Raw genomic sequence first — 24,073 nt, forward strand, 5'->3', positions numbered from 1 at the left:
AGTCAGGACAGGCTGGGTTGTGCTGCAGTAGCTGACATCCCCTGTATCTGGCTCTTAGGTAGCCAGAGTTTCTCTTGCCTCTTTGTGGGTGACTTAGGACTTCTATTTCACTTCATGCTCTTGTCTGACAAAAACAACCTCAATCTGGAGAAGTGGGCCTGGGAAATAAAAGATGGCAAAGCAGATGCAACTCTTGGAGGTTAACATGGATCCACTGGTCCCATCATGCACATCTCCTAGTGGAATAGGCTTTGGCAGGGGATGGGACTTTACAGACAACCCTGACTGGCCCCACAGTGGGCCACAATGAGCTGCGTGTTGAACTGTGGCACATTAGGACACAGTGGATGGCTCCTGTCTGCAGTGGAGCCGTGCCTAAATGATGTCAGAATTTAACCTAGCCAAATCCAGAGAAAATTCATCATTTACCCTCTAGGCCTCCCTCCCTCCAGATGGGTCAAACCAACCTGTACTTCATGGGAGTTTGTGAGAGTAAAACACCTTGATGCCTGTGAGGCGTCTGCCACAGCCTGCCCCCTACAACACAGACCCACAGATCTCAGCGGACCCTCGATGCATGGGAGGTGTCTCCCACAGCCTGCCCCCCACAACACGGACCCACAGCGGACCCTCGATACCTGTGAGGCGTCTGCCCTAGAACACGGACCCACAGATCTCAGTGGACCCTCGATGTGAGGGAGGTGTCTGCCACAGCCTGCCCCCTACAACACGGACCCACAGCGGACCCTCGATACCTGTGAGGCGTCTGCCACAGCCTGCCCCCTACAACACGGACCCACAGCGGACCCTCGATACCTGTGAGGCGTCTCCCACAGCCTGCCCCCTACAACACGGACCCACAGATCTCAGCGGACCCTCGATGCGTGGGAGGTGTCTGCCACAGCCTGCCCCCTACAACATGGACCCACAGATCTCAGTGGACCAGGAAGGGGAAACTCAGGAAATGGGTGGCAGATGGAGGGATGCAGGTTGTGTGTATGCATGCTTGCAGAACGGATGCCTTGACTATGTACACCACCCATCACGCTGCCAGTGCTGTGCACACGGCTGCTAAACTGTTGCCTGCAGGATGAGAAAAAGTCTGTACATTTTCAGTTCAGAGGCTCATAAAAGTATTCCCAGTGTGTGGTTTGCTGAGAGAGGCAACGCTGGGGAGAGTGCTGGGTAGTTGTACACACAGAAATGTTCCCTCACCCAGGCTATACCTGCTTCTGGGTCATGGGGCAGCAAGAAGGCCCTTGTCAGAGGTGTATCTTGGACTTTCAAGCTACCAGACTGTAAGAACTTCTTATATTTTATTTTATATTAGGATCTCACATGGTTCAGGCTGGCCTTGAACTCCACACGTCACAGAAAAGGACCTTGAAGTTATGATTCCTGCATCCACCTCACGAGTGCTGGGGTTGCAGATGGATGCCACCGTGTCTGCTGTGTGCAGTGCTGGGGATCTGGCCAGCTCCTTATGCACACCAAGGCGAGCACCCTAGCAGCTGAGGCTGTGTGCAGTGCTGGGGATCTGGCTCAGCTCCTTATGCACACCAAGGCGAGCACCCTAGCAGCTGAGCTACGGCTGCTGAGCTTGTTCTTCAGTGGGTTTGGACCTGGAGTGGCTGTGTTAGGAAAGGCCGAGGGCCTTGGGGAGGTGTGGCTGGGTGGAAGGAAGTGAGATAACTTGGGGTGTGCCTTTGAAGGAGATATTGGGGCCCAATGATTTCTCCTCTTTATGCTTTCTAGACTCTGTGAGCCACCTTGTTCCATACAGGCTCCTTCTGTGTTCTGCCTCAGAAGCCGAAAGGCCATGGTGTCAGGTGGCCGTGAGCTGACACCGTGGATTAAATCAAATATTTTCTGATAAATTGATTGTGTTAGATATTGTGTCACAGGTGCTTGGGTGGCTCAGGGCTGTTGCGCTCACCCCTCAATAGACACCCTTCTTCCCTCATATTTTGAGTTTTAATTTCTTAACCATATTTCAACAGAATAAGAATAAAACAAAACCAAAAGTAAGTGTCCAAACCCTTGTGCTCCTAATACTGTCTATAGATTTATTATGACTAGAAACTATGAATGTGCTGTTGGTTTTTATAAACCCAGACACAAACCTAGACATCTCTGGCAAGAGAGAGTCTTGATAGAGAAAATGCCTTTATAAGACTGTACTGTGGTCTTGGTTCATGGCCAATGTGGAAGGTTCAGCACATTGGCTGCTGCCACTCTGGGCAGATGGTCCTTAACTGTATAAGAAAGCAGGCTGAGGAAGCCGTGGCACATGAGCCAATAACAGTAAAAAGCGCTTCTCCATGGCCTCTACTTCAGTTCCTGTCTCTAGTTTCCTGCTTTGAGTTCCTGCCCTGACTCCCTCAGTGATGGAGTGTGACCTGAGAGTTAGACAAACAAAGCTTCTCCTTCTAAAGTTGCTTTTGATTATAGCCTTTGTCACAGTAATGGAAAACTAAGACTAAATACTTTATAATCCACGTGTAGAGTGGTTTTACCATAAACTTTCTCAGTAAGAGGAAAAAGGCGAACTTTGTGTGTGTGTGTGTGTGTGTGTGTGTGTGTGTGAGAGAGAGAGAGAGAGAGAGAGAGAGAGAGAGAGAGAGAGAGAGAGAGAGAGAGAGAGAGAGAGAGAGGGGAGGGAGAGAGCGAGAGCGCAATCATTTGGACATGTGCTGAATCTGAAACCATCAATGCAGAAGAAACCATTTTTGAACACACAAGAAACAATTTTAAAAAGCCTTGTGAACATGCTAGGCTCATCATCGGGTGCTCATTTACTGTTCATAGAAAGGTTTACTCACCTAAGCAGGGGTTTATCTTACATAACAAGTGCAGACACAGAAACTGTGGCAGCCACAGACTGTCAAGGTCACCGGTGCTGTGGGGAGACACCATGACCAAGGTAACTCCTAGGAAAGAAAGCATTTAATTGGTGCTTGCTTGCAGTTTCAGAGGTGGGGAGGATGGCGGCAAGTAGGCAGGCACGGTGCCTCGTCTGAAGGCCAGCGGGGCAGGCAGGAACAAGAGTGACTCTGTACCCGGCTTGGGCCACCCCAGTGACACACTACTTGGCCACACTTCCCAACTCCTTGATGACAGCATTCAAATATATGAGCCTGCCTTTTATTTAAACTATCAATCTTAGGGTGCAAAATTTTGTGTTTTAAGGGAGATGTCAGTACCATCTTTCCGCTAGTCCCCACGTTGTTCAAATCAGGATGTTTCATCTAATTCCCAGGGAGCAAGTGCAAAAGGAAAAGGAAGCAATGGCTGTCTCTTCCTGACAGTTCCCAGAGACTTGCAAATTCCATGCTCCTGGTTGGCTGGGATCCCAAGCTCTGCTCACCGCTGTTAGGAGACATTCGGCAGTTCTGAGACACCTGCACGAGCCCACAGGAAATAAATGAGATGCAGGGACAGCAGCCGTGCCACAGGGAGGAGCAGCCATATCAGTCTGGAAAAAAGTCAGGGCAAGTGCCTCGAGTCGAGCTGCAGAGACCAGGAGCTCTGAGCACAGCGCCATTCAACTGCCCTTTGCACTGAACTGACAAAAACAGAGCAAGGGAGTGTCACCTGGGAAGGAAGCCACCATATGCATGGGAGCATTGCAGGCTTGTGCAGCAACCCTGAAAGAGCGTGGAGAGGAGTCAGCCTTGTATAATATCTAAGCAGAGAAGAAAGTGGATGTAGCTGCAGCAGTTGTTCACAGCATCTGTCTTACTGTGCATGAAAAAGAGTCACAGTCTTTCTCCAGCTGAGGTTTACATATAACTTCAGGGATATGTATTTACAATGCTACTTTGCTTGGTATGGTGGTGGGTGTGCTGGGATCACATGAACCTAGGAGTTCTGGGTCAGCATGGGCCAGTAGAAGAATCCTGTGTTGAAAAAAAAATCTTTCCCCCAAGCCCTAGTCCCACAGTGAGTCTGCAGCAGGCTCTTATATGTGTAGTAGCACATTTCTTTCCTGCCCGTCAGGTCCCAAATAACCCACTCAGAGGCCGAATATGAATTGTAAATGTTTGGCCAATAGCTCAGGCTTGTTGCTAGTTATGCTTACATTTTAATTAACCCATATTTCTTAATCTATGCTTTGGCACGTGGCTTGGTCCCTTTTCTCAGTACGGCATGCCCATCTTGCTTCTCTGCGTCTGTTGGTGACTCCTCTCCACCCTTCCTCACCCCAGCCGCCTCAGTTTGATTGCCCTGACTACACTTTCTGCCTACCTATCGGCCAATCATTTTTTTTATTAAACCAATCCAAGTGTACAAAAGGATTATTCCACAGCAATATGGTGTCTGGTACAAAAGAGGCATTCCATGTTGTTTAGATTCATAACTTCTCTTCAGTGTGAAGTTTCTGTGCTGGTGTTGTTCCAAATCTTTATTTCTACAGCATGAGATGGCACCTGCAGGATGCAGAAAGTATGTGTACCTGTATCTGAGCTCTGAGTTTCTTCTCTAAGGTGAGTCCTAGCTGACAGCAGAGGTTGGTCAGCACAGGAGGCTTTTCACAGATGGATCCCACTCCTGAAGGCCCACCCTCAACTTCTTCCTGCCAGTCCACAGACTCTGCCACAGCTCCATCTGAGTTCTCACACGTGGAATCAATGGACACTTCAGCCACAAGACTCTCATATGCATCGGGTTTGTGTGTGTTTTGATGGTGGCTTGATGTAAGATATTTCACAATACTGAAGTTCCATAATGGGACATGTATTCTTGTGAAATCCTCCTGTGAAGGCATGCCTCATCTCCTGATGTCCACAGAGTCTACCTGTAGTTGTGACTTTTTCTAGGTCTGTGGGATATGTGTTTCTAGCACTCTGTTGGGGTGGGTGGGGATCTTCAGAGACCTCGCCAATGTTTCCTTGAAATGTTCTTGTGGAGTGGATGTTTGGTTTTGTACTGAATCATGCAATCTGTAATAAAGTTAATCAAAAGTTTTCCTCCGTTCCCAGTAAAGAGAGCTGGGAGAATGCAGAACTGGACAGGGAAGAGAGCCAGCCAAGCCCAAGAGTGGCACTGGGATGGGATTATTGGAAATTTGGACATAGAAGCTCACAAGTGAGGACAGAGGTTACTAAGAAATGGTTCTGCTCAGGTTAAGTTCATGGCCAGGGCTGACACATGGGGAACAACTGTCAGGCCGGGAAAGCAGAGCCATAAGGTGGAGAAGTAGAGCAGACACTCAGCTTCCCTGAACCGCGAGTATCCTGTATTCTCACTGAAGTGACACAAACCATACACGAAAGAATTTAAAATGTGGCATAAAACCAGGTGTGGTGCACATCTTTAATCCAGCACTCAAGAGGCAGAGAGAAGGGAGGTTCTGAGGTCAGCCTGGTCTACAAAATGAGTTTCAGGATGGCCATAGCTACAACAGAGAAACCCTGTCTCCAAAAACAAACAAAATATGCAATGTGGCCTCTTGGTGCCCTCCTGACACCTCAGTATTGGGAGGCCGCAGCAGGAAGAGCCTGGCGACACTAAGTGCAGCAAAGCATTGCACAGCCGTTGGCGCCACATAGCTCCAGGGCAGGTCCTCTCAGCGGCTCTTAGACCACAAAGTCACCCTCTCCATTTCTTCCCCCAGAAGTCTGCTTTCTGCACCTTGGATTTGTCTAGTCCGTCACACAAACAGAATCAGCACCACAGCAGTGACCTTTTCTTCTTTTCTGGCTGAATACTATTTCATATATGTATATACACGCTTTCCTTCTCTGTTCCTTCGCTGATGGACATTTGGCTTGTGTGATGTTTTCAATGAGATGGAGCCATGCGGATTAGGAGGTGTGGCTTTGTGGGCATGTCTTCGGGAGACTGTCTTAATGAGTGGAAAGAGATGCCCACTGTGGGTGGCACCATTGCCTAGGAAGGGGATCCAGGACAGTGTAAGAGTGAAGAAAGCCAGCTGAACTTGGACCTGCGTTATTATTTGCTCTTTGCGTTTGACTGTGGGTGTGATGTGATCAGTCACTCTAAGTATCTGCTGCCTGGTGGACTGTAGCCTAGGATCTTGAACCGAGCAAACCCTTTCTGGTTAGGGTATACTATCACAGTGACAGGAAGCAAAGCTAAGACCAATTCCTGGCAGTGCCCCTGGCCATTCCCTTACAGTTATGATGATTACATTATTGGGATTGCAGCCCCCACTCCCAGCCAGAGACAGGCAACTTCAGCTCTTGGGAAAACTCCATGTAGCCCAACCAGCTACCAGCTGCGGAGACACAGACGGGACCAGGAGTTACTTAGAGAACACACTGGTTCTAGAGCAAGTGGCTGTTGGGACTGGCTGAGGATCCCCTGGATCACCGGAAGTGACATTTGAGCGGCTTCACCCGAGCTCAGTGCAGTTGGGTCATCTCGCAGCAACATCAAAGAAATTTTATAGATGTCCTTAGAGACCTCAAAATGAAGTTAATTTTTAGAGACACTGTTTTGGAATTGGCCATGTAACAACCCCAAGCCCTGTCTCTCCTGCCTTTGTTTCCCAAGTGTTAGGATTACAGGTGTCTGCCACCCCCTCCCCTGGCCACAAAATGCACTCTTCAAGTAAAGATCTGGTGGAAAACTGTAGTTTTAGTCTGAGGTAACACATAGGCCTTGTTGCCAGAGTTTAGGCAAAGTCTGTACTTTTGAGTTGCAGGTGACGAGGCTCTGCCCGGGTCCTGATGTGGCAGATGGAAGCCATCATGGGGAAGCAGTGGTGAGCACGAAAGGTGCTTTAACTGCGCTGATCACACTGGGAAGAGCAGATCAGTGGGCTCAGGAGAGGAAAGGAAGCCTGGAGGGGATGCATTGAAGGGTGTGTGCAGCTAGCGGAGCAGCAGTTAACCGTGCCAGCCATGCTGTCTCTGCACTGGCTCTTCCAAGGGTTCTGGAGATGCCATCATTCCAGTAGAGCAATCTGGCTCCTGCTCTAGAGCACACCCCAGTTTCCATGGACACTGGCGTTCATCTTGCTCAGGGCGCGTCTCCGTGTCTTATCACCAAGTTCTGAGTGCCTCAAGGGGCAAAACACTCAGAGAGGTGAAGCAGAGTCAGGCCAGCCCGGGTCTGAGTGGCCTGTCCTTCGGAACTCATGTGCATATACCACCCCCATGGCTCATGACAGTGACACCAATCAGCACCGGTCGAGATCCCTCTACATGGCTACACTCTGCATTACTCTTTCTAAGTTCTCTCTGTATTTTGTTTTTCATCTGTGTTCTTTCTGTGGAGGGATGCTAGCTGCAAATCTTCTCAGTGTCTCTTAGCCCGTGTGCCCATCAGGTGCTTGCACTGGGGAGACCGATTACCTGAGACAAGCCCCTCAAGGTTGGAAGGGTTTACTGTGGCTCAGGGTTTCAGAGGGCCAGCCAGCAATGGCCGACAGGGCACGACAGAGCAGGAGAAGGCAGGAAAAACAGTGTAGGCTAGAGGAAGGCAAAGCCCAGGACCAGCTCCTAGGGGCATCCTTTCTCTAGCCAGGTCCTCCCCGGACCTGCCATCACACACGAACTCATTAAAGGCTCAATTAAGTGATTATTGGGACCCAGGCACTTCTCCAAAATGCCTCAGATGAAGCCAAGCCCCGTACATGAGCTATGTATATCATTTCTTCTGCTCCTCTTATTGCTTAGGAGAGAGTCTAAACTGAGAATGCCACTGAAGGAATTCACTGTTGAAAGTGGCTGCCAGGGTAGTGTTTCCTAGGAGTGGCACTCAGAGGCTAAGACAGCTGTGATTCAGGGAGCGCAGGGCTCCATCCTGAGCTTGGGCAGTGGTTTCCACGTGCTGCTGGTTGTGCAGGCAAGAAAGATGCCAAAGCGAGGGGGTCTTCGAGGCTTGCATCAAGGATCCAGAAAGCCACTGAGGGCAGGCTTGTGTTACAGAGTCCAAGTCCCCACAAAGAGGATCTGAAGATGAAGCCTGCACTGCAGGGAAAACCACAGGATATGGACGTTGCTAAGAACATGGGCTTTCGAGGAATCCATGCTGTAGGCGTGGAATGGAGCTGGCCCAAGAGAAGAGCTGTATGTGCTGCTAGTGACAGAGCTAGAAGGGCGGAACTGCCCAAGCACAGTGGCACTCAGATGATGGCATCACTATTTCCAGTGCCAGACATGGAGCTACAGGGTTGGAGTTTTGCCCTGCTTGGTTTCTGTCCAGCTTTGTTGCCATTATCCAAAGGAAGTGTTGTGGAACAGAGTAACTATATACAGATGTTTAACTATGTAAAGATGTGTTGTATTGTTTGTGTTGTGAATAATTGTTTAACTATGTAAGATGTGTTGCGTTTATTTAACTCTCAGAAGAGTTTGCACTTTTGAATAATTTTGGAATTGTTCGTTTGGCTTTTTTTTTTCCTATGTAGCCCTGGCCATCCTGGAACTGGATCTGTGGACCAGGCTGGCCTTGAACTCAGAGATTAGCCTGCCTCTTCCTCGAGTACTGAAATTAAAGGCATGTGCCACTGCCACCACCACCTGGCTTCAACTTTGTACTTGTATAGACTGAGACTTTTAGAGATGAATGAAATTATTTTTTCCTAAGGAGAGAACATGGTGCTAGGGTGGAGTGTGTGTATGTGTGTGTGTGTGTGTGTGTGTGTGTGTGTGTGTATGTGTGTGTGATATGTATGTTCACATGTATGCATGAATGTGCTCACCTGCACATGTGCATATGAAGGCCAGAGGCCCTTGCTATTGCTCGCTACCTTTTTATTTTATTTCATGATGTCACCTACCCACAATGTCACCTACTAACAATCTCACGTACAAACACCCTCATCTACCACTCCCTTTCCCTTCATTCGGTCCAGACCCCAAACTGTGAACTGACAGTATCAACACGCTACAGTTTATGGCCGCATGAACGAATGTGAAAGACAAGCACGTGCGGAAGCTGACAAGGTGAGAGCGTCATGGCACTTTCAGAGCCCGGACGGAGTAGAGGACAGGGTGACATGAGGCCGCGTGGCTAACAAGTCCACGGATACAATGTGACGGGGATAACCTCCAGTGCTCTGTAGCATGGCAGGATAGCTGTGATCGACAGCAGCTAATTGTATACTTCCTAGCGAAGACAGACAACATTGTTGTCCCCGACACAGGCAATGAATGTTGGAAGCCACTGATATACAATCACTGTGATTGCCCCAGCTGTGTTCCTGCATTAAGACCTCCCATAAGTCTGTGCAGTTGTGTCAGTCAAAAGTATTAAAATACCAGAAAAATGAAAACAGTGGATATAATTGCTTCAGCTTTTGCTCCCATCTGTCTCTTAACACTTCTATCCTAACACCCATGGATACTGCCTCTCTTGATGAAGGACTGCCTTTCTTGATGGAGGACCACCTCAGTTGATGGTGGACTGCCTCTCTTGATGGAGGACCGCCTCAGCTGATGGAGGACTGTCTTTCTTGATGGAGGACCGCCTCAGCTGATAGAGGACTGCCTTTCTTGATGGAGGACCACCTCAGCTGATGGTGGACTGCCTCTCTTGATGGAGGACCGCCTCAGCTGATGGAGGACTGCCTTTCTTGATGGAGGACTGCCTCACATGATGGAAAACTGCCTCAGTTGATGGAGGACTGCTTCAGTTTGTGGAGGACTGTATCTGATGAAGGAGGACCACTTCAGTTGATGGAGGACTGCCTCAGCTGACGGAGGACTGCCTCAGGTGATGGAGGACCACCTCAGATGATGGAGGACTGCCTCAGGTGATGGAGGACCACCTCGGATGATAGAGGACTGCCTCAGCTGATGGAGGACTACCTCTCTTGATAGAGGACAGCCTCAGCTGATGGAGGACTGCCTCAGCTGATGGAGGACTGCCTTTCTTGATGGAGGACTGCCTCAGCTGATGGAGGATCACCTCGATGACCTCGGATGATGGAGGACTGCCTCAGATGATGGAAGACTGCCTCAGCTGATGGAGGACTGCCTCAGGTGATGGAGGACCACCTCAGATGATGGAGGACCACCTCAGTTGCTGGAGGGCCACCTCGGATGATGGAGGACTGCCTCAGATGATGGAGGACTGCCTCAGCTGATGGAGGATCACCTCAGCTGATGGAGGACTGCCTTTCTTGATGGAGGACTGCCTCAAATGATGGAGGATCACCTCGATGACCTCGGATGATGGAGGACTGCCTCAGATGATGGAAGACTGCCTCAGCTGATGGAGGACTGCCTCAGGTGATGGAGGACCGCCTCAGGTGATGGAGGACTGCCTCAGTTGCTGGAGGACCGCCTCGGATGATAGAGGACTGCCTCAGATGATGGAGGACTGCCTCAGCTGATGGAGGATCACCTCGATGACCTCGGATGATGGAGGACTGCCTCAGATGATGGAAGACTGCCTCAGCTGATGGAGGACTGCCTCAGGTGATGGAGGACCACCTCAGATGATGGAGGACCGCCTCAGTTGCTGGAGGACCACCTCGGATGATGGAGGACTGCCTCAGATGATGGAGGACCGCCTCAGATGCCCCACGTGGGCACTTAGAAGCCCTCTCAGTGAAGCACACGCACTACACTTAAGAGCTCCCAAGTGCCCTGTTCTGCATACCTGTCTTCTCATGGCAACCACTGAGGAAGTTTCAGTAAGTTCCTCAACCTAATCTACAATCTTTTGGGCTGAGATGCAAGGTCTAGGCACCCCACACTTCCTCAATAAGCTAACAATTACCATTGTAATTCTACACCTGGTGCAGTCCCTATGCAGTTGAACGAAGGTGTTCCACCTGAAACTTAGACGCAAATGTTCACAGCATCAGTGCTGACAACGACAAAAGCAGAAACGTCTGGAGCAGCCTTGGTGGTTAGTGGACAGCAAGGTGCCCACTGGCAGAGGGGCGGGCTCTCTGGTGAGCGAAAGGTGGCCATTGGTAGGGGGGCGGGCTCTGCGGTGAGCGAAGGGCACGGTGAGGCACCAAAACTGACTGTGGCGTGAATGTGCCTTGGCAGCCTCTGCCCATGAGAGAGCAAGTACAGAAGGCACACCATGCCGAACCCACTCTGTGAAATGTCCACAGAAGCAAATCCAGGGACAAGTTCTTGATCACCAGAGTCTGGGTACTTGTTGGGTGTGGGGTACCGAGGCTCTGATACTGGGCAAGAGGCTGGACAAAGCTGAATGAAAGAAAGGATGCAGGGAGCACACTGACAAGTGGTCGGAATGGCAAATGTTGTGTTCTATGTCAATTAGCGGAAACCCTGGCCAGGTGATGCAGTGTGGAGATGAGTGTAGGAGCCAGTGAACTAAATGATTGTGACCATAATTTTGGGAAATCCTAAGAAACGATCAATTGTATAGTTTGAAGTTATCATGGCTGCTGCTAAGAGCGGTTGAATATGCCATTTCCTTCTCTGGGGCTTTAAACTTCCTTACAAACATTTCTTTTTGAGTTTTGTTACAAAAGTCACTCTTTTGAGGATACATTTCTACAAGGGTTTGGCTAGCTTTCTCTTTTCTCATGGTTAGAGGACTGGGAATGAAACTCAGTGCAGTGGTCTGAGTGACAGAGTCCCCACAGGCTCACACGTCTGAATGTTTATCCCGTTTTAGGGTTTCTATTGGGTGTAGAGACACCATGACCACCGCAACTCTTATAAAGGAAAATATTTAACTGAGGTGGCAGCTTACAGTTCCGAGGTTCAGTTTACCATCATCGCAGTGAGGAGCATGGCAGCATGCAGGCAGACATGGTGCTGGCGACATTTTGATCAGAATGCAACAGGAAATGGACTGAATATCACAAGTGAAGCTTGAGCAAAAGAGACCTTAAAGCCCGCCCCGCAGAGACACTTCCTTCAACAAGGCCACACCTACTTCAACAAGGTCACACTTCCCAGTAGTGTCATCTCCTATTCATTCAAGCTATCACAGTCCCCAAGTAGTTGAAGTGTATAGGAAGGATTTGAGGTGTGATCTTGTTGGAGTAGCTGTGACATTGCTGGAGGAAGTGTGCCACGCAGGGTAGGCTTTGAGGTTCGAAAGCTCCCAACAGGTTCAGCCTCTCTGCCTGCTTGCCAACTGCCGTGCTCCTGCCATTATGGTCATAGACTAACCCTCTCGAGCTGTAAGCACATGCTAGGCAGGTACTCTCTCACGAGCCACACCCACAGCTCCTCACTGGGATGGGGTTCTAGACAGGGCCTCTAGAGCTGAGCCACGACCCTAACTTCATTTCTATGAGTTCTGACAGAAGCATCACCATGCCAAGGTACTGTAGGAGTAGGTTCTATTTCTGATGCAGTTCCCTCAAGACGGCTGGTGGTCACACCCTACCCTGAGCTCTGCCTGCTGGGGATTGTGCGTTCCCTGGAATTTTGTATTTTTTCTAGAAGGTCCTATGAATGGAGCCCCAGAAGTGTCCTTCTCTGTGTGCCTGCTTCTTCCTGGATGATGACTCTGAGACATGTCACAGCTTGTTTCTGGGTACCACTCCTTCTCAGGGATGGAGGGAATAGTTTCTTCATGTACCCAGTGGAGGGCACGGGGTAACTTCCAGTTCTAGGAACAGAGCTGGGTTTGAATGTACATTCGTTTTCAGTTCTCTAGAGCCTTTTACCTCCAAGAGGCTGAGACAGGAGGATTGCTATGAGTTCAAAGCCAGCCTGAACGACATGTCTCAAAGAGAGAATCAGATGCTTGGTTAGGGAGGGCTATGCAGGAGTGAGAAGTTTATCTCTGCTAATTCTAGAGACTCCAGAAATGCAGCGGGTTGTTCTGGACCCTTCCAGAGGCTGCACATAGACCCCCCTCAGGTCTCTCAACAGAACAGACAAGGTCACAGCAGCTGGGAGAATCATTGGTGCCACTGCTCAGTCTCACTTTCTGAAGGCTAGCAACATAAATGCTGTGTCAGCATCATCACTGTGCTGACGAGGTACATCGAATGCACGACCTTCAAGTCATTTTTAATGTAGCAATCGCTCTTCCGTGAGACTGCTGCATAAGGGAAGAAGAGACAGGCTCATCTTAGCGTTGGACAGAATCAGTTTGTGGCTCTGAACAAAGTGGTTCCACTCTAGTCTTTCCCAGCAGCGAGGACACCCTTTCCCTGTGGCACACCAGCCCCTCTGTGGATTTCCTCCGGGGAAACAGAGGAGGCTGTTTGCTGTGTCCTTGTTTCTGAGGACCGGAGTTAGATGCCCCTGCCCCGGAAAGACACCTGTGCTCTTATAATCCCTTTAAAGCTGCTTATACTACCCTTCAATCTTTTAAACAAAGATTGTAATTAACTTTCCTTACATTTATCCTGTATTACTAGGAGTAATCGGCCACTGGGGCATACTGCATATGGGGATTACTTTCCATTCCCATGAGAGGCATTAAAAACACTGACAACCACATGGTTATTTGGGATCCAGTCGGGAAGCTGTGCAAGGAATGCTGGTGGCTGGTTCACGTTCTGTTTCTCTCTTCGTATTTGGTCTGGAATCCCAGTCCATGGGATGATGCTGGCCACAGTCAGGATGGGCCTTCCCTCTACCTTTGATAACCTGGCATGCCCTCACAGACATCTCTAAAGGGCGTCTTCTAGGATTATAAATCCAGCCGGGTAGAAAGTAAAGATTAACTAGCATGAATCCATCCACTGTGTGCGTGAAACACATCACTGTAGGGTGTAGCCTCTGCCCAGGCACTACAGTCTCACGATGGCGGTGCAGCAAGTCCACTAAAGCTAATCTGTTTGGTAAACAGTGGCATAATGCAAGCATTCACAGTCCGAAGGGAGGGATGGGAGATAGTGAGGCAAGACCAGACCGAAGCAAGACCAAACCCAGCAGCGTGAGCGCCAACCCTGCAGCTCTATCCTTTGTCTAGACTCCAAGCCGCCAGCGGCCCCGCCCCTCCAGCTCTGTCACCAACCAAAGGGACCGCTCTTTCAGGCTGGCTCCACTTCATACCTGCAGCTGTTCTTGACAGATGTCCTTGGGTTTTCACGGCAACATAAGTCTCACTTTCCTGCACAGCTCCATGCAGGGGACTCCCAGGGCCTCCTTGCAGGATCTGACTCTGCCACATCCTGCTTGGCCTCAGCAGCTTTCTCCAACCTTGGCTCAAGCCTCCATGACCCAGGAGCACTATGTGGACGACTCTGCCAAGCTTGCTTTATTTATTCATTCATTCATTATTTATTTATTTTTGTGGCAAGGTCTCACTACATAACTCTGGTTGGTCTTGAGCTCATAGAGATCCATCTGCCTCTACTGTCTGCCAAATGTTGCCACCAGCTCCAGATGCAATCTGGTGCAGTGTTCCCACAGCTGGAGCGGCCTTCTGGTGCACCTCAGCAGGGGCGTTAGGGTTCTGCAGAGGAAGAGAATTGACAGAATGAATATATTATAACTTATACAGATATTGGGGAATAAGTTATACCATATAGCTTCAATTCAGATTATTAGTCACATGAAGTGTAATTATTTAGATAGGATATGTTGTCTTGTATTGAGATTTCTAGAAACCATATGGTATTTTATTTATTTATTTATTTATTTATTTATTTATTTATATTTTTTCCTGACGGGTTTCTTTGTGTACTCCTGGCTGTCCTGGAGCTCACTCTGGAGACAGACTAGGCTGGATTAACTTAAGAAATCTGCCTGTCTCTGCCTCCAAAGTGCTAGATTAAAGGTGCATGTCACCACTGTCCAGTATCAGATGTTTTAATCAGACACCTCCGCAGTTGCTTCTGCAGGAGAGACAGAGCCCAGTCTGCAGAGTGATGGCATCACATGTGTTCTAGCAAAGCAGGGATCAAGGATATCCAGTGCAGAAGCACACAAAATGTCATACAACAGCGAGACTAAGGGGTAAGGGGTATATGATATCAGCATCCATGGAAGTCCTAGCCAGAGCCACAAGGATACACTAGTACAGCTGTTCTCAAGGGTCGTGACCCCTGGGGTTGAACACTTTCACAGGGGTTGCCTACGACCATCAGAAAACAGATATTTATATTATGATTCATAATAGCATCAAAATTACAGTTATGAAGTAGCAATGAGGAACTGTGTTGAAGGGCGCAGGACTCAGGAGGCTGGGAACCACTGCTCTGATACACGGATGTTCTAGGGGAGGAGCACAAGCTCATCTCTTGCGGGAACACGCACCGTGGTGCGATTGCAGATATGGACGGATGCCCTGCAGTGTGAACAGTGCATTACAGCAGCTGGCTGCACCCTGTGTGGTTCTGCACGTCCGAATTTGGTCAGCAGCAGATGTGTTCTTAGGAGTAGATCTGTACACCAGGATGGACAAGCAGATGGTGCAAATAGAATTACGGTACAGTAGAAAGATGGATGTACTATAACTCCCCACACACAGATGTGCTGTACCAGAAGGGATCTTAGATTTGCTACACAGCAGTGTGTATGAGAGCATTATAGCATGTAACCTGGACATTGAAGGACTTGTCCAAAAACAGCAATGCAAACTGACGTCCTACGGTCTGTATGTCTGTGTAGTTACTAGCACATCAGAATAAGTGAGCATCCGTGAACACGGTACACACGGTAGTATTAGCTCACGAGCATACATGGATCCAATACTACAGGATGGGTCAGTTCTCATAAAGCAGCATGCATGGATTTCTCAGTACAGCCCTACACAGATGTACCATTACTGAGACACACAGAGGGAGTACCACAGCAGGACTTACGGATGTACGCTTTCAGTACTCAGGGAAGAATATGACAGGAGCACACAAGGATGCACTAGAATATCGCTACCCAGAAATGCACTAGCAGAGCAGGGCACACACGTCTTGAGAGCAGCGCATGGCGTGCAACCACGAGTAATGGTGCATCCACAAGAGCAGCTGTACTCCTCAGGGAATACACACAACAGGCAAACCGCAACAGAAATGATCACAGATGCGTTAGTAAACAGCACGCGTGGGAATGTCACTGCAGTGCCCGTGGGCCTTGAAGTCACAGCTCAGAAGCAGAGCGATGCACATGGACGACCTCATAGCAGTGTGTCCATGTTATTTACTAGCAATCGAAGCATATGGTTGTCTGTAAAGCAGCGTTCATGGAAACACAAGTAAAGGAGTGTACACGTATTACAGGAGTGACCATGCGTGCTTTTGTAAACCAGAACACAAGGATGTCCAAGTACAGCCATACACCGATGTACTATTACAGAAATGCTCCCAAATGTAATACTGAAGCAAGATTCTTGGATGCATGAAATTAGCACTCATGAAAACACTGGGCAGGAGCGCATGAGGTAACTGGTCCATCACTGCACATGAATGCTCAGACACAGGCTGCAGACACATCCATCACTACCATCCACCGAACGTCACTGCCGCAGACACTGCTGTGCCCTGACCACAGAGCAGGTGGACTTGGTTTAGTTCGGAACGTCAATCAAGTAGAACAGCAGCGACAAGTTTTCGCCACAAAGCAGTGCATCGTGGTGGATGAGAGCACGGTGCAAGTGGGAGGAACACTCTGGCAAGAACCACTCCACTAGCAATGCACTAGTGGTGCCCGGATGTGTGCAAGAAAGTGTGCTCTGGCCACAAACGTACTATATTCACAGAGTGTGTGGGAATGTTCTTAGAGCAGAACACTTAGACCTGAACTACTGCAGAAGCAGGCAATGTACACTGAGGTCCTAGTATCAGTGTGCAAATGTATTTACTAGCACATCAGAAGCATGGGTATTTGTGTACATCACTTGAAGGCGGGTGTACACACAAAAGTTCAAGGAAAGTAGTGTCCATGAATTTTAGTTATTTATTTTTAAGGTGTACTTTTATAAAATTTATGTTTTAAAAAAACAACTATCTTTTTTCATTTTACACACCAATTCCAGTTCCCACTCTCTCCCTTCCTCCCATCCCCTCCACACACCCTCCCACCCATCCCCCTCCAATCCTCAGAGAGGGTGAGGCACATTGCTTGGGGAAGGTCCAAGCCCTCCCTACTATATCTAGGCTGAGCAAGGTATCCATCCAAAGAGAATAAGTTCCCCCCCCCCGCAAAAAAAACAGTACAAGCAATAGGGACTGTTCATGGAAATGCAAGGAAAGGCGCGTACACGGATTCCATACTAGAGAAGTGCTCACACGTGTTCTTGTAAAGCAGTACTCATGGATAAATGAATCCAGCTGGACACAGCTGCGCTACTACTGAAATGTACACAAGTGTGATACTACTGCAGGACTTGCGGGTCTTGGACAGCCACACTCACGGAAGCACTAGACAGGAGCATATGAGGAGATCCTAGTACGTCACTGCACACGGATGTCCCAGCAGAGCACCACGTAGGTGTCTACCACTAAATCCCTACACAGTGGTGACCCTGCAAGAACCGATGCACTACTACTGTAGTGCACACTGATGTGCATTCGCAACAAAGTGCAGCAATGTGGAAATCCAAGTAGCAGAGTGCACACAGATTCGATATTGCAGCTGTTATCTCAAGGCTCCCCTATGACAGCCGTCATAGTTTTCCAAGTGCAACTGGACCCACATGTCCAATTACAGAAATGCACCCAAGTATATGACTGCAGGACTCGTGGATGTACGCTGGCATCCACCAAGGTCTAGACAGGAGCGCCAAGGCTATCCTAGTGCAAGACTCGTGGATGTACGCTAGCATCTATCAAGGTCTAGACAGGAGCTCAAAGGTTATTCTAGCAGATCAAGGCATGTGGTAGAGCAGAACACAATCCCAAGCACTACATGACGGCATCTTTCAAAAACTGATGTGCTACCACTGCAGGGCAAAGGGATGCACATGTCAATACGGCAGGTAGAATACTGTACAGCTCTGCACACGCCTAAGCTAGAATAGCTGAGCCCATATTTAGGAACAGAACAGTGCACGGGGATGAACAAGAACGTAGTGCAAATGGTAGCAAAAGTAGAGCAGCAAGAACTACGGGACCGCTACAGCCCCTCTCACAGACAGACATTGACTAGAAGTCAGAGCACACGAGAACGTTACTATAACAGTGCACCTGGACATTGAAGTACTAATGCAAAGTAGGCCAGGGCACACTGAGGTCCTACTATTGGTGAGTGCATGAGCAAATATACACATGCACACACACATAAACATACAGAAATGTACACATAAATATACACAAAACATGACTATACAATGTACATACATAAACATCCACATGTACAGACACATAAGCATATACATATATGCACAGAAACATACACATACACACTCAAATATACACATGTACACTCAAATATACACACGTACATACATATATACCTGTACACCCACAAACATATACACATGTACACACACTCAAATATACACATGTACACACATAGAGGTATACACATGTACACAGACACAAATTTAAACACCCAAGTAAATATATAAACACACAGAAATATACACATGTATATATTAATATACATAATATACACAACCTACACATTAGCACACATACATAAACATGTGCACACACATATGTGTACCACTTCATCTGAGGAACTGGCATTTATGGACTTTGGTAATGGCGGGCTCAGAAAACCCCCGTCTCCTCTGCCAGTTGCAGGAGCCAGTTAATCTCTCTCTACAGCTAAGGCACAAATAGGAGTTTTCTGGACTCACGCTGTAGGCAGCAGTCCCGAGGGCATTTCCGTGCTTGTGGTTTCCCCTTCAGTTTATCTGACAGTCTGTGCTGAGGTGGGGCTAACGCAATGATGAGAAAGGGATTCTGGTTCACGCTTCCAGAGACAGAGTCTGCAATGGTGGGGAAGGCATGGAGGCAGGAAACCATTGCCTTTCATCCACACAGGAAGAGAAAGAACAGGAAGCCCCAAAGCCCACCCTACAGCGACGGACTTCCTCCAGCAAGCTGCATCTCCTGAAGGTTCATAAACCCCAATCAGCACCACCAGCTGGGGACCAATCATCCATATCCATGGGCCTGTGAGGAACATTTCTCATTTAAACTACACAGGAGGCATCCTCAGTACTTTAGGAATTTCCCATGCCACATTTCCCTTCTAGAAAATTCCCAGCACGTTTGCATATTGAAAATTTGGTGGAGTTGTGCAAAAATACCAGTGTTGGTCCCGTTAACTCCAGGTTTCCAGATGCTTCCCTTTGTGAATGCCCCAGAGCTCATGCTGCTTGCCTCACCTCTGTGACCCCCTTTGTTCACGCGGTATGACTGCCACATGTTGGTCGTTACACGCCTCACCTCTGTGAGCCCCCTTTGTTCACGTGGTGTGACTGTCACATGTTGGTCGTTACACGCCTCACCTCTGTGACCCCCTTTGTTCACGTGGTGTGACTGTCACATGTTGGTCGTTACACGCCTCACCTCTGTGACCCCCTTTGTTCACGTGGTATGACTGCCACATGCTGGTCGTTACACGCCTCACCTCTGTGAGCCCCCTTTGTTCACGTGGTGTGACTGTCACGTGTTGGTTGTTACACGCCTCACCTCTGTGACCCCCTTTGTTCACGTGGTGTGACTGTCACATGTTGGTCGTTACACGCCTCACCTCTGTGAGCCCCCTTTGTTCACGTGGTGTGACTGTCACATGTTGGTCGTCACTTTTCTGACAGCTGTGATGGGATCATCTGCAGGGAGCAGAGGTTTATTTTGGCTCCCAGCACTCGGGGTGGCTGTGATGATAGCGTGGGGAGCATGGTCACGTGTGTGGCGATGACTCGCCATGGCAGGCAGCAGGTAGCAGGGATCCAGCCAGAATCAGAGCCAAGCCTAACCTTCAGAGGTCTGCCCCTAGCACGCAGCTCCAGCCAGGCCCCACCTCCTAAAGCCACACACACCCCAGAGTAACACCAGCAGGTGAGGAACAAGTGCTCAAGACATCAGTCTGTGTGGAACCTTCTAGATTCATACCCTCACACACGCTGCGTAGTGTCCTTGCACAGGATCCTGTTTTGTTCTTGGGTTCTCTGTGCATGAACTGGACCATCTCAGCGGTATTCTGATGGCATCTGGATGGCCCTGGAGCCCCAGCACCCAAAGGACTTCATGTCAGCCGTGGCTGGGAAGCTGAATCATGAAGTGTGCAGGAGGCAGGGAGAACCTGAGGAGGCTGGCAGGAGCTGGGTGTATGAACATTCTGCCCTCTTGCCTATGTGCTAGCTGCAGCCATCCATCACCATGGCAACCAGCCTGCACTCTGCTCCCATGCCAAGGTGGCCACCCAGTGGCTGTGCTGCTAATCTTGGTTGGGTTCAGTCATGGCGTGGGGGTGGGAAGGACAGCTAACTTGGGGTCAATGAGACCAATGCCTGTATTTTTCACACCCAGAAGACTGGTTAAGAGTGAGCATACTTAGTGCTCATTCCCTTACCAGGCCTCTACCAGCATCTCATTGGCTAAGGCCAGGCATACATCTGAGCCCAGCAATTGCTGTGGCCCCTACAGCTCAGCAGGATGCAGGGATACAGAGGCTCTTTTGCTGACGATTATGTCATCCGCACCAAACTGGGCTGCTACTTCGAGTATCCCCTCTAACCCTGTGCTGGGAAGAATTCCAAACTCATTTTCTGCTCACCAGGAAGTGTAAGTCTGCCATGGGCATGGCTATGAGGAGTGGGTTCGTTCAAAGCCTCCCAAACTGTTAGTTAGCCTCCCATCCCAGGCCTGGGTTCTTGGATGCGGCCACAGCAGCTGTGGGCCCGGAGACAATTGCCCTCATTAATTCTATCATCCGGAAGCAGTCTGAAGGCTGTACTATGCTCACTATCGCTCACCGGTTCAACATCATCATGAGCTATACAAGGAAGACCCATGAGCCGGCGTGTGTGTGGGGTGTGTTTCTGAGTTCGAATGCCAGGCCTCAGAGTCCTCACAGAGAAGACAGTTGGATGGACACTGGGTGCTGGGGTCCAGTCTAGTCTGCTCTGGGAAGAAGCAGCTGAGGGGAGCAGTAACCATATTCTCAGATCAAGGCTTCAGAGCCCAGGAGAGTGGGGCTCTCAACCTCATCCTTGACTACCCCACTCAGGCCATCTGTCCAGCAGCCATACTGACCCCATGAGCACAAGTCGATGGTGTAACTGTCACACTGTTCTGCGTCCTCCCCCAGCTCCTCGCCAAGCCTGCTTTGCTTCGCTGGCCTCTGCTTCTTGTGTTTATTTCAGGCGCATTTCCTCATGCAGCTCCCACACAGAGCTGGGGTTCTCTGAGGGGACCAAACCTAGATCCCTGGTACATGAGCTGGCTTTGGGAACCAGCTCCCCATGCTGCACACCTCGCCTAGCCTTGATGCAGGGGGAGGAGCTTGGTTCTGCCTCATCTTGATGTGCCCTGCTTTGACTCCCATGGGAGACCTGACTCTTTCTGATCCAGGAGTGGATTGGTGGCGTGTAGAAGGGAGGAGGGGTGAAGGAAGGGGTGGAGAGGAGGGAAACTGTGGTTGGTATGTAAAAGAAATGAAAAAAATTAAAAAAATATCCTAGGTCTGTTGTCACCAGGGCCTCTTGAACTTAAACCTTTAGGTCCTCCAGGTTCTGCATTGGTTCGCAGAGGCCAACACACACCGCTGGCTGTGGTCTGTGAGGATGAAACAATTCAGGAAAAACACGGGGCACAGTGCCTGTCCCTGAGACCACTTGCCAGTGGGTGTGCTGTGTTTGCAAGTACCTCCTTCCTGTCCCTGGCTCACCCAGTCAGTACGGATTGAGTGTCCGTGCTGAGTACCGGCAAGGCTCTCCAGACACATGGTAGACAGACATGGTAGACCTACAACTTCTCAATCAAGTCTCTCGGTTGAAGGAGGGAAGAAGCTTGCCCCTAGCCTCTCTCCTTGAGGTGGGAGTTTAGGGCAGAAGTCAGTTTGGGACGTGTGCTGAGGCAGGAAGGCCTGATGGCTGGGAAGCTGGGCAGATGTTGGCACTAAGATGCCTGGGCTCAGTTTTCTCTTCTGTGAAAGGATTCAGTGGCCGCCAAATACGTCCACAAAGAGACATGGGGGTAAGGGGCCGAATGGTGACGCCTGACTCCTCCACGTCTCCTGCACGTACAGCCATGCTCGGCACACAGCTGTGTCTGCAGGGAGGAGGACTCTGGCATAGCTGAGACACCTTCAGTGTCAGGCAGGAAGGAGCGTCAGGGATAGCATTTGCCAGGCATAGATTCCAACCCAACTCCACAGAAAAGCCAAAGGCCCAGAGGGACAGCCAGAGGCTGAAGATGCGTGTCTGCGGCCTGCTGGAACAGTCCCGTTCCTCCCACATCCTGGGACCTGCTAGCAGGTGACCTTGGCTGAGGGATTAGTGGTCTGAACCACCCTGCTGGCCTGCCAGGTGCTCCTAAATGATGGCCAGCCTGTGACCCCGGCTTTATCCCAGACTTGGTGGGCCTCCAGTATTCCCAACATCTTAGGTGGATTCACAGACACACAGCAGCCTCTGCTCCAGGCCAGACAGCCAAAAAGCAGGCCAAGTGTTGTGTGTCCCAACTCTGGTTCCTCCAGAGCAGAACTGCCCACAGGACCACTCAAACTGGGCGGTGAGAAGCCCAGGGGTAAGTTGTCACTTGGCCACTGGGTACCCGTATCCCCACTTTTTGGCTTCGGTTTCTTCTTTTGCACAATAAAGGTAGCCTCAGTGCTGAGACTGGCTCCTTGCCATGTGAAGAGCCTTAGAATGAGCTGCAGGCTATACTAGCAAAGGGGAATCACTCTGGGCTGAAAGGAAACCCTTCCAAACCCTGTATCAAGGTGGGCCATCCGAGATGCCCCAGAGTAGAGGGAAGAACATGCCCTGTATCCTAGAAGCAGGTAGGTTTCCCTCCTGACCCCAACATAGCCATTGCCCATGTATCAGTGAGTCGTGGGTGGTACCAGGGCAGAGTGGATCAGTGATGCTGCCCCGGGGCACCATGCAGTATGTGGAAATAGCTTTGCCATGGCTATAGCAGGGCATCTACAAGTAGAAGCCAAGGTTACCACACACCCACTATCATGCACAGGACCCAGCAGGCCTGGCCCACGGCCAACAGTGGCAGTGATGTTGCTAGGTAACTGGGATGAGTCCGGGTGGGTGTGGGGACACACGCTTGTCATTCCAGCACTCTGGAGGCAGAGGCAGGAGGATGTTGAGTTTGAGGCCAGCCTGGACTACATGGTGAGAGACCCTTCACTGTTAATGATTTTAAATAAGTGTAGAAGGGAATCCAGAGCTAGGGATGTAATGCAGTTGCTAGAGAGCTTGTCAATCACACAGACAGCTTTGGGTCTGGGACCTGCACACAGAGTGTAGTGACACAGGCCTGCATTCCCAGTAGTTGGGAGGGGAGGCAGGAACATCACAGGTCCAAGGCCATCTTCAGCTACAAAGAGACCTCAAGGCCAGCCGGGGCTATGTGAAAGTACTGGATGCAGACAGAGACACACAAGCAATGGAGGGAATGTGACCACGGCTGTTGGGGTCTGCTAGCGTCAGTGTGCCACCTGATCTTGTCCTAGCGTTGCACAAGATGTCACCCCAGAACAAAAGGGTCCGAGGGTCCGAGGGGTCTCTCTGTGTGATGTCTTAACTGCGTGTGAAATCTACAATGACATCAAGATAAGGAGCTAGGGGAAATGTGCAGACCATCACAGGGCATCCAGCCTAATCGGCCTGGGGCAGCTGTGGCCTTGAAGTAGAACTTGGGCTGAGAGTCACTGTCCACTCTGGTTGCAGAGTGATCATGGCCTTGCTCAGGCCACCCTGGACATGCCGGGTTCTTCTGGGTGTGGTATTCCAATCATCTGTCACTTTCTCTGCCATCTTTGTCCCCATGGATTACCCGGTGGTCCCCGGGTCTCTGGCATCCCCAGCTACTGCAGGCTGTACAGTTGGCTCCAGGGAAGTTGTCAAGAGTCCCGACTCAAGCAAGGCCTGACTCCTGGGCTAGCCTGTAAAACAGGCCTTTCTGGGCCAGCAACTGGGCTGGGCTGCCACTCTCTGCTACTTGTCCCTCATCCATGACCAGAACCCTGCAAGGAAGACACGGAACAGCTCTTGTGGCAGTAGCTGAGTACCTCATCGGCTGAGAACCCAGCTCTGCTTTGAATTCACTCCCCAGAAGTTTTGATTTTCC

The 24,073-nt window shown here is 49.8% G+C and overlaps 1 protein-coding gene across 4 annotated transcripts in view; it reads right to left on the reverse strand.

Annotated features, from left to right (window-relative positions):
* Positions 1–23,390: 23,390 nt before the first annotated feature.
* The window catches only part of Abcc6 (ATP binding cassette subfamily C member 6), a 47,547-nt gene continuing 46,864 nt past the window's right edge, over positions 23,391–24,073 (reverse strand). For all 4 annotated transcript variants that reach the window (XM_038313479.2, XM_038313480.2, XM_038313481.2 and 1 more), the window contains one exon: positions 23,391–23,969. In XM_038313479.2, coding sequence (XP_038169407.1) covers positions 23,861–23,969 — 109 coding nt within the window. In that variant the 3' untranslated portion in view covers positions 23,391–23,860. The remainder of the gene's footprint in view (positions 23,970–24,073) is intronic.

Source organism: Arvicola amphibius, chromosome 12, assembly GCF_903992535.2.
Source record: "Arvicola amphibius chromosome 12, mArvAmp1.2, whole genome shotgun sequence".
Classification (NCBI taxonomy): domain Eukaryota; kingdom Metazoa; phylum Chordata; class Mammalia; order Rodentia; family Cricetidae; genus Arvicola; species Arvicola amphibius.